Source organism: Megascapheus bottae, chromosome 5 (genome assembly GCF_031878675.1).
Source record: "Megascapheus bottae isolate mThoBot1 chromosome 5, mThoBot2.hap1, whole genome shotgun sequence".
NCBI lineage: Eukaryota > Metazoa > Chordata > Mammalia > Rodentia > Geomyidae > Megascapheus > Megascapheus bottae.
The window spans coordinates 62,691,204-62,701,655 of record NC_143513.1 but is presented as its reverse complement, the minus strand read 5'-3'; the positions used below and the strand labels follow the sequence as shown (position 1 = coordinate 62,701,655).

General features: G+C 35.1%; 1 protein-coding gene across 2 annotated transcripts in view; it reads right to left on the bottom strand.

The window, feature by feature from the left end:
• Window positions 1-1,086: 1,086 nt before the first annotated feature.
• Cped1 (cadherin like and PC-esterase domain containing 1) overlaps window positions 1,087-10,452 on the bottom strand; it is a 252,245-nt gene continuing 242,879 nt past the window's right edge. For both annotated transcript variants that reach the window (XM_090333210.1, XM_090333211.1), the window contains exon 23: window positions 1,087-2,885. In XM_090333210.1, the coding sequence (XP_090189336.1) occupies window positions 2,667-2,885 (219 nt within the window). In that variant the 3' untranslated portion in view covers window positions 1,087-2,666. The remainder of the gene's footprint in view (window positions 2,886-10,452) is intronic.

The window sequence follows — 10,452 nt, the reverse complement described above, 5'->3', positions numbered from 1 at the left end:
CTGTCTCTCTCTGTCTCTGTCTCTCTCTCTCTCTCTCTCTCTCTCTCTCTCTCTCTCTCTCTCTCTCTCTCTCTCTCTCTCTCTCTCTCTGTCTCTCTCTCTCAAGGGTAATGCCAGGTAATGTTTATGCAACTATTCTTGACTTTTAATATTGTAGATTTCTAAATTGTTTTCTTTAGTTTAGTTTACATTGGATAATGATCAATTCTTACCAAAAATATACTTCCTGTAACTTTCATACCTAAAAATATTCACAAATGCGTACTCCTCTTTCCCTCCTCAAATTAGAAACTTGCTAAACCTGGACAATATTTGTGTGCATATCACATATACACATCGATAAAATGCTGATTTTTTAGTTAATTATTAAAACTATCATTAGAATTTCAGGCCTTATCTTAAAATAAAAACCTTAGGGGCCTGCACAAAGGCTGGGATTCGATTCCTTGGAACCACATACATAGGAAAAAAAAGCTGGAAGTGGTGCTGTGGTTCGAGTGGTAGAGCTCTAGCCTTGAGAAAGTCCAAGGACAGTGCTCAGGTCCAGAGCTCAAGTCCAGGGCTAGCAAAAAAAAAATATTCACAGTGTAACAGAGATATTCACAAGACAATATGTTGTAAAGGGACTCTATAACTTGGAAGGAGGTGGGGGTAACAACAGGCAAGAAGTAATGTACCCACTACCGGATGAATACAACTGTAACCCCTCTATACAACACTATGATAATAAACACTAAATTAAAAAGGAAAAAAGAATTCATCATTTTAGATCATTCATTCATTTGATCAGACATGTAAACTATCACAGTTGGAAGGTTGACACAGTGAAACCTTTATAATGACTCCAGTTCTGAAATCCGTATGATTGTCTCTGTATCAAGAACTGTGTTTTGTATGGTTACAGTCTTTTGGGGGAAAAAAAGAAGAAAAAGGTAATCTCTGAAGAGCAATTTATTATTAGTGAGACAGTTATTTAAAACAGCATGACAATCGTTTCTAAACTCTACTATGACGTCAGTGGTGAGGTAAATGCTAGAGCAACCTCAGCCAGATGATTTTCAGTCAGGATAACAGTGATCTGGAAGTGAGTACTGAACGTTAGGAAGTTATTTGTAATTTACAACACATGAATACATGATGGAGAAGCCGCGGAGTCATTGAAATACATCCCTGGAAACCTAAGAATGATGTTGCATAGGGGTTCAGAAAAACCTTTCATTTTGATTCTTTCTGTACTATTCTTTTAAAAATATCTTACTATCTATGAAATGTTTTTATTATACCAAGTGATATTTGCATTTAAATATAATTTAAGACAATTATAAATTCATGTTTATGTTCATATAAAAATACATATAAAAATAGAGTATTTAAAGAAGGTGGATATTTCATTCTAAAGTGCTGACCAACCAAAATAGTTTTATTTTCATGAAGTTGAGGTATTTGTGCATTTAGTAATTCAGCCATACATTGAATTATGCCTCTCAGTGACCTTTTTTTTCTAAAGAAAAGTAATCCTTCAAAAGCCACCGCATCATCGAGATGTTATCCCATAACTAAACATTTGTGTAATAAGGAAATTTACCACTCTAATTCCAAAAAAGATAGAATTCAATACTACAATTAGCTATGTTTTATAGGTATGCCATAATTTTCATAAAAATAATTTTATGCCTACTCTAAATTTGTACTAGATACAATTACTCAAGAAAATAAAAAATACAGCTACCAGTAACATTTTACTCTTTGGAGATATATAAAACACTTTATGCTTATGCATTTGTGAATCTATAATCCTTTGCATTAAATCTTTCCCACTTAACATTAAAAATGTACATGTGATCTTAAATTCTATGAGTGTAGGATGGAAAACAAAAGATTTCCCTAAATATGGTCATCAAGGAAATATAGTAAAGTAATATGTGAGGAATTACGTGTTTTTTCTCACTGCAAATGATGTATTTCTTCCATTTAAACTGCAGTTCTCCACCTAAATTCACAGACAGAAGGGAAAATGTTTATGAGAAACAAGGAGTGCAGAGGTAAATGTACTGGTGTTCTAACTATAAAACATCCCACTTCTTATCTTTCAGAATCTTTTCAAATCCCCTCATGGAGCATCAAGCCTTTCTTTTCAGTCAGACAATTTCGAAAGCAAAATAAGAAATGTTTTTCATAAGTATCGTGTCCATAAAAAGACTAAGCCATCAGAAATGCCTCATTTTTTTCTCCATAAAGAACAGAAATGTAATCCCTACTTGCAAGTGGAATGTAAATACTCCTTCATCCTTCGGATAGTAATGTGTCCATTGGGAAGATAAAACAGCATTTCTGAACAGCACTGCCCTCTTTGTCATGGAACTCAAGGGTTGGTGTGTGTCAATCTAATACATGGCCTGAAGTGGTCCTGGATCATGATATTTCAAGTATTCCCTTTTTAGCTCTTGACTTTCATCCCCCACACAAACAGATGTTCGAATTCATATCTTAACTTGTGAAAGCTATATGAAAAGTGCTATAGTTCCTTTTTAGCTAAGTGTGTACTGGGGTATGTGCTTGTGTCTATGTGCATGAGCTTGTTGACAATCCAAAATACACTTAAGGCACATTGTTTTGTTCCCAGATCGTTGCTTAAGAGTGATATCTACTTCAAATTCAATTCTCTTTCATGGAGTCCTTTGACTTGCACACATCCTGCTGAGAAGGATTTCGGAGCAAACCTGATTTATTGGACCTCTGACATGATAAGATGATTGAAAATTTGTCACCGAGTCTTGTTGTTGTCGTTGTTTGCTTTGATTGCTGAAATATTTCCCTACTATATGACTCTTGGACATTTTCATCTTAATAAAGTGATATTCTTTGGATAATTTTGATTTCACAACCTATAAGAAAACAGAAGGAAAATGGTGAAATAAATCAAGTATATTGCATGTCTTCAATAGAGTGATATTAACTAACTTTCCAAACTGTATTATATTTCTGCCAATAACATGGCCCTCAGAGGGCACACATATGTCATATATAAGCAATAACCAGGTTAACTTATGTTTCAAAAAGTATCAAGGTTAAAGTTAGAGTTTCTGTCTGTATTCATACTTTGGGAAAGTAGTTCCCAAGCAACCGTTTGAGGTGATGTCCCGTGTGTCTGCTTCCCGTAGCTACTCATTATATATAGAAAAGAAAATGCTGGTAAGGATAGCTTGATAAAATATGAGTTTCATCATTTTAATGCAGCTGTGAAGTTGAATGAAATGAATTTTTTATTATTTATGACTAATGAAAATAATGCTGGATAACATAGTGTTTTTATATTATCTTTTGAAGTGCTATTCAGTAGATTGGGTCTTGGTTGTCTTGGTCTCTCTCTCCCTCCCTCCCTCTCCCCCGCCCCACGATGCCTTCTTAGGATTTAAACTAAAGTCCTTGCCTTGTGCTTGTTTAGCTCTGAGCCTTGACAATAGCTTGAGATCTTTTAGTTTTATTGTTTTTTAGGTAGGATCTCATTTTTTGGCCTGGGCTTGCTCAAGACCATTATCCTCCTATCTCCCAAGTATTTTGGATTACAGGTATAGGTACATACTTGTGGAATGAAACTCTTTAAAAATCATATAATACTTGGGAGGAAAATTCATGATATCAACTTTGTAGATAAGCATTTTTAGTAACATTGCAGTTCACATAATCACCATAGAGGAGTAATTTATATTTAAAAAAATCTGTGAATATCTGTAACAAAATGTTAACCATTATTGCCTATTGGAAGATAAAATTCAGGCAACTTAAAATGAGTTCTAACTTTTTGTCTAGATCTTTCATATTACACAACAAATGTGCATTACTTGAAAGTCATAAAAAAGTTTGATGCTATTAAATTTTGAGGAAAATTTTTAGCACTTGCATATTTTAAAAACGATTACCCTTGGCTAATTCTAAAGACACAAATTGCTTTCCTATGGTGAGGAGAAGTTTGTTTTTTTCCTGGAACCAATGGCTCTTAAGGAGGGAAGTGAAATTAGGAAGTTGTGGCAAAGAATCCCCATGGATAGTAATTTAGGGCTCAGTTAACCACCAATTAATATTCCAGATCCCCTGGGTGCTCTGCTATACATGATTCTTCATGGTCCTCTCTGGTTGTACTGAAAATTCAAAGGCCCTACGATGGGATGGGTACCAATGCTTTCCTGAAGCCTTTTTCCTTCATATAGGAGGTCTGTACTTAAGATTAGCAAGCAATATTTTAGATGTGTATCTAAGGAAATTCCTTATTTTTTTAAGAAAACTCAAGTGTAAATATATCATTCAACCCTGAAATAATATTATTCCAATGTTTGGAAGCTACAAAAGCAAACCTCATTTTTGTTTATACAATTATATCCTAATTTGTGGGTTTGGCAAGTGCCTAATGGTCTGCATGCTAATTACATGCAAAATACAAAAGATACAAAGGTACATCACAATGCAAAAATTCATAGCCATTAGGACATTTTTAATAATTTATGATTTTAGGATTTTCTTAAGACCATGATGGATATGGTTAGTGCCATGAGTATGGCAATCTTCCATACATTATAAATTAGAGCCACTTACAACAATCTTACACAAATTTATAAGTAGGATAAGAAAAATATTTATCTCCAGTGCTTTTCTTGAAGTGAAAGGCTTTCACTTCAAAGTAGTTTAAATATTTTGCCAACTATAGATGATGTTGATAATTTTCTTCCACTTCTAGATTCGATTCCTGAGACCGGATAATGGAATCACTTTCCATTTTCTGAAGCCTAAGCTGGTGATTCCAAATCTGTTAATGCTTGTCTTATGCATTATTCTGGATTTCTGTACAGACTGCTGGTAAATGGCCTGACAGTTAATTTACTTGGTTTTCATTGAAAACTGTTTTATCAGGCTACAACTGAAGATGATGTTTCCTCCTTTACTAAGTCACCATGGCTCTGATATTAAATCCTACAAATGGACCCAAATCTACAGAGAATTATTTCAGTTTTGATTTATCAAAACATAGGTGTTAAAAATCTTTCCAAAATGCCACTATAAATTAAATACAGGAATATTTTTTTCAAAATCCTGCATACCACTGGCACATGCAATTTATTTCAAGAATGAAGTACATCATCAACAGGAATTCACCAAAGTTTTGTGTGGACCTATATGATTACTTTCTTTGAGAACCCAGATGAATCCACTGAAAAACACTTACTTATTATAAAGTTAATATTTAAAAATGGTAGAGATTTTGTAAATTCTATCAGTAATTAACAAGAAATACATTTTAAAAGCAACATGACCTCCTAAACAACTAAAGTTCACCATGGTCTATGTGATGCAGGTGAAGAATACATCGAAAGTTTTAATGAGATATAAGCAAATGGAAACACATAGCAAGACAAAACTTCCCAAACTGATGTTGTCTAATGAGATGTTCTCTAATGGAAAACATCTGAGGATTTGTGGGGGACATGATGACAACTTCTAAAACACGGTGAAGAAACAATGTAGGAAAACAAACAGGGATGCTTGAGAAAGTGCATAATTTATGGGAGAGACTCTCACCATCAATACTGCATGTATTGCTATGAATTTCATCTATCATCATGACTGTCATGATTCAAATGTACCATCAGTAGATTTCTCTAAGAGAAGCCTTGATTTTTCCAAAACTCTATGGTAATATCCTAGAAGCAGTTCTAATCCTGTTATTCTAATTATCAATAGAAGTTCTGTATATTAGAGTTGGAGTTCAATCTCCCAGAGGCAGGGAAAAGTACAAGATAGAAGAGCAGTGTATGTTCTCATGGAAGGAGCTAAGTTTTGGATGAGGGATGCAGTCATACATGGCCTTTGTAATGCACAGGTAGTCAAGCATTCCTTCTGGACTTTAGTTATGAGGGCTGAGCTGCCTCCCAGGATGAAACCTAAGCTGTATCTGCTCCCCAACCTGAGATATTTTTCATCATATCTCATATCTAAAAGGTAAGGTGACCTGAGTTCCATGGCCAGCCACGCATTTGTAACTAAGTACTGAAAAAAGTATCTCCCTAACGGTATTCATTTTTCCCAGGTGTTGAAAAGCTCATAATTGAAAATGCACAAAGATAGCATGTGCCAGTGGCTCATGCCTGTAATCCTCATTAGTGCAAAGACTGAGATCTGAGGATCATGGTTTAAAGCCAGCCTGAGCAAGAAAGTTCATGAAACTCTTATCTCCAATTGATCACACAAAAAAAGCTGGAAGTGGCACTGTGGCTCAAGTAAAGTGCTAGCCTTGAGCAAAAAAATTGCTGAGGGACAGGGTTCAGAGTTAAAGCAAGAAAAAGAAAAGAAAATCACAAAGGAGCAGAGCAAGGCTGCACATAGAATGGCGCAGATTTGGAGCCCTGAGGGGAATTACTCTGTGGGTGAATCCCTGAGGTGATTTACCTAGGGATAATGACAGGAGTCCCTGAGGTATCTGTGCAGTATCTGTGCTTTTGGAGACTACAGGGAATCAGAGGTGGCTGTGTGAGCAGGTGTGGGCAGAGTCATGGCTGACAGGTAATGTATGTGGTAGGGGAAGTGTTTTTGTTCATTGTCAGAGGTCAGAGATCTGAGTGAACAGCACTGGGCAGAAAATCTGGTATACATCACATGCTTCATAAATTTTTTGTTAAACTGTCAAGTATATTTTACCTTGCATTATTGCATTATGGCTAGATAAATATCTTAAAAGCAAAGTAATCTTAAATGGCATGCTCTCTAGAAAGTGATAGCAAATACGAATTAAAGGCTGAATATAACAGAATACTTCAGTGGAAAAAAAGGACAGGGCTGCAGATTAAAATGCATTTCAAAACTTATTACTGCTACCTGAATACTGACAGAAAAATAAGGGAGCTTTAAACAGAGCCCAATGTTACATAGATCCAATGGTCATAAATGTATAAATTCTTATATTTTTTATTTCACAGCATTAAAATTGAATCATTGTTTAAAATGAGCATGCATCAAATTGCTGATAGACTCTAACCAAGAAAGGAAAAAAATATTTTTATTGTGTATACTTCTTTATAAATAGTTATAATGGACAAAAGTTTTATAGTTCTTTTGTAATGGGAGAGCAAAAGACAAACAAAATCAAGTTGTATCTTATAAGACTAATTTTTAATAATTTTCCCCCCACAGAAATATGGGTATATCTTTCAGTCTTCAGAGTTCTCTACGTTAGAAAACACATGGAGTAATTCAGATATGGTCCCTTCCCTCAAGGGGACTATATAAAGACACATGTCTAAGATACTTGAAGTAAGAACAAGAATGAAGTAACTTCAAAGACATTGTCTGAGACCAGCTCTGCAAGGTCAGGCACCATGTTGTTTCCATGTAATGAATAGTCTTTTAGTACATTATGGTGACTTAGTGCTAATTTATGGTGGGCATGATAATCTGTTTACACAGCTATTATTTCTTTGAACTTATTTGAAAAAAGTTGATATCATATCAGCACTCATATTAAATTCTTAACTCTGGGTTTCAAAATATTACCTTGTATTGCCTACTCTTAGAGGGTCGAGAGTCGGGGGAAAAGAGTTAAATCCATTTTTTAGGACTTGGAAGCACTATTGCCAGTGAAAGACTTTGATACCTGTACAATAAAAAAAATGGCTTCTTTCCTTTGATGTTGCATGGAAATATGCGCATTTGAGTCTTTCTCAAAAAATAATGGGGGGGGTGTTAAAATCGAACTGAAGTGTCAATTAGAATGTAGCTTTGAAAGAGATTGCTAGCAATCAAAATGTTAGGTTACCTTTGGGGCATAACAGTAATAATGAACAATAAAATGAGCTTTGAGAAAACACTGGTGAAAATTAGAAAAGGCAACCGATATTAATGGTTCGACTCATCTAAATGCTTCTCAAGTTTGAGTGCACACAAAACGACCCCTGATAACAGATATGTTTGCCTGCAAGAAAAGAAATCATTCCATAGTAAATAGCACAAAGGGCAAATGCTTACACTACTTTCCCTAAGTTTTATAATAAAATAGTTTTCTTACAGCAAAATTTAAATTTGGATTATATGTAGATATAAACTATCAAGTAAAATGACAGTTTTTCAAAATAATTTATATTTAATAGACTAATTGTAGACACTGACATAGTTTAGTTTTGGAGCTATCAATTTACAGGCAATGTAAGTCGATTAGGTTTTTCTATGATTCCAATGTTGAAATTCTGTGCTTAGAAGTATAGAAATTAGAAGTCACCTTCTTTTTATTTTAATTTTTATTATATTGTTAGAAGTGACTTTTCTTATGGGTTTCTACAATGTTATATGATCTCTCTTTTAGGTATCTTTTTGTATCTCCATGTAATTAAAAACTTGGATATACAGATATTCTAGAAGACATGCAAATGGTCATGATTCTTATGTGTCTATGTCTGAAATAACTTTGAAATTTTGAAAAGTCAGTACTTATGAGGCAGGCTAGATGAGCTGGAAAATAATCAGGCAGATTATAAGTAAATACCTTCCCGAAAACCACTCTTGACCTGAACAACCTCTGAGGAACTCTGAATGTGCTTCCAGACTCAGAGAACAAAATAGAAACAATTGTTGTGGTTCATGTGTTCCAGAATTGCCCCATACTGGATTAGAGAGCTCATGAGTAGTACATGAAAAAAAATGAGCAGAATAGTTTCTAAGGCTCTTTTAAAATAAATATATATGACTGAAGCAAATTTTAGTTGATGTCATATTGTGGAGACTGACACTCTACTCAATCCAAGATCTAATCACAAAATCATGGTCAGCTTAAAAAAGTAAAGAATTCAGAGAAGAAATCCAAATTAAGTAACACACAACAGACGCCTGTCTTCATAATTCATAATTCCATCTTAGGACATCATACAATTTTAACAAATGAAGTCTTTCATTTCACCCTTTCATGAAGTATTATAATTATGAGCACATTAAATAAACTGTTTTGATTGAAGGGAGTCCAACCTTAAAATAGGTTAAAAAATGTAGAGCATTAGGGGACATGATATACCAAATTTTTTTCTTTTTTTGTTGTAATTAATAGAAGGGTTACAGTTATATTCACCAGATAGTAAGTGCATTACTTCACATACATTGATACCCCTTCTCGCTACATCCACTCCAGTGGAGTCTGTGCAGCATGGAGCAGAAAGAGCTTGAATGGCTGCCAGTCCTGAGGTTCGCACCAATGGTGATCAGGCCTCCTGGAGGTTCCTAGCAGAGACCGGGACATATGCGTGGAATGCTCATAATGCTGGGTGCTGGGATTCTTTTATCACTCTTTTCATTTCTGATAGTTGATGGTATGGCAGTAATATTCTGTGCCAGCTACTGGCCTAAACAATTAATTGAGCGACTAGATGCTCCAGGAACTAAAAGTGCATGCCTGGCTACTCTGGCGCAAGACACACCCACAGCAGCCTTAATGACCTCAATGCATTCTATTAATAATAAGACAGAATTAGAAACTAAAATGGAAAACATGATCTTTGAATTAGTAATAAATGTTAGTTTGCCTGAATATGCCTTTAATGCATCTGCATTACTTGTGTAAATGTTGCAAGTACATAATAAATCATATGGGAAAGAATTAGAAGGGCTAGAGCACCGTGGTGTGCTCTAACTGAACAGCAACAATGCATTCTTAGGTTTAAGGTTTTACAATTCCTGGCACAGGGTAATAATTCCTGACTCAGAAACAGAATCATAGGAAGAACTAGAAAACAGATGGTAAACAAAACTAATATTGATTAATGCCAAGGCGGATGACGCCTAACCACAATGTCTGACATATTAACCATAACTCCTTAGAAGGGAGGGAGAAGTTTCTTTTCTACTCAGAAAAATGTACCCTGTAACCATTCTTAAACATGATTGTAATCTTTTGACCTTATGCCAACTGAAAGAAAATGCTCCTACTTTGACCGTATATAATCTCACATTCAACAAGTAAAACTTCGCAGCAGACTTCAAACCTCCCTTGCGTTTGTGTCTGTCTGTCATCGCAGAATCCATTCCTGACCTGTGAATCCAGACTTGGTCTCCCCGCACTCCCGCTGAGTCGGTCTGCGGCACCTTCTCATGTTTTTGTCCCCACTTCTCTCCCCTCACCCCCTCCCTTCATCTTGTTTTCCCTCCTTCCCTTTCCTATTTAAAATAAACAAATAATCATATATACAATATATCAGATAACAAGGTAATATACTGTAACAATATGAGAAAACCAAGGGACAACAAAAGAGATGAGAAATAACATAGTACATTAAGAACAACAATCATACATTATATGGCTCTTAAGAAAAGAGATTTTTCTGTTTTAGGGTTGCTAGATTTGCAAGGAGTATAATGACTCTGTGTCTTATTCTATTACTAATTTCCAGTCCATCTCACCTTTGGATTGAGGGATTATTTCTGCTC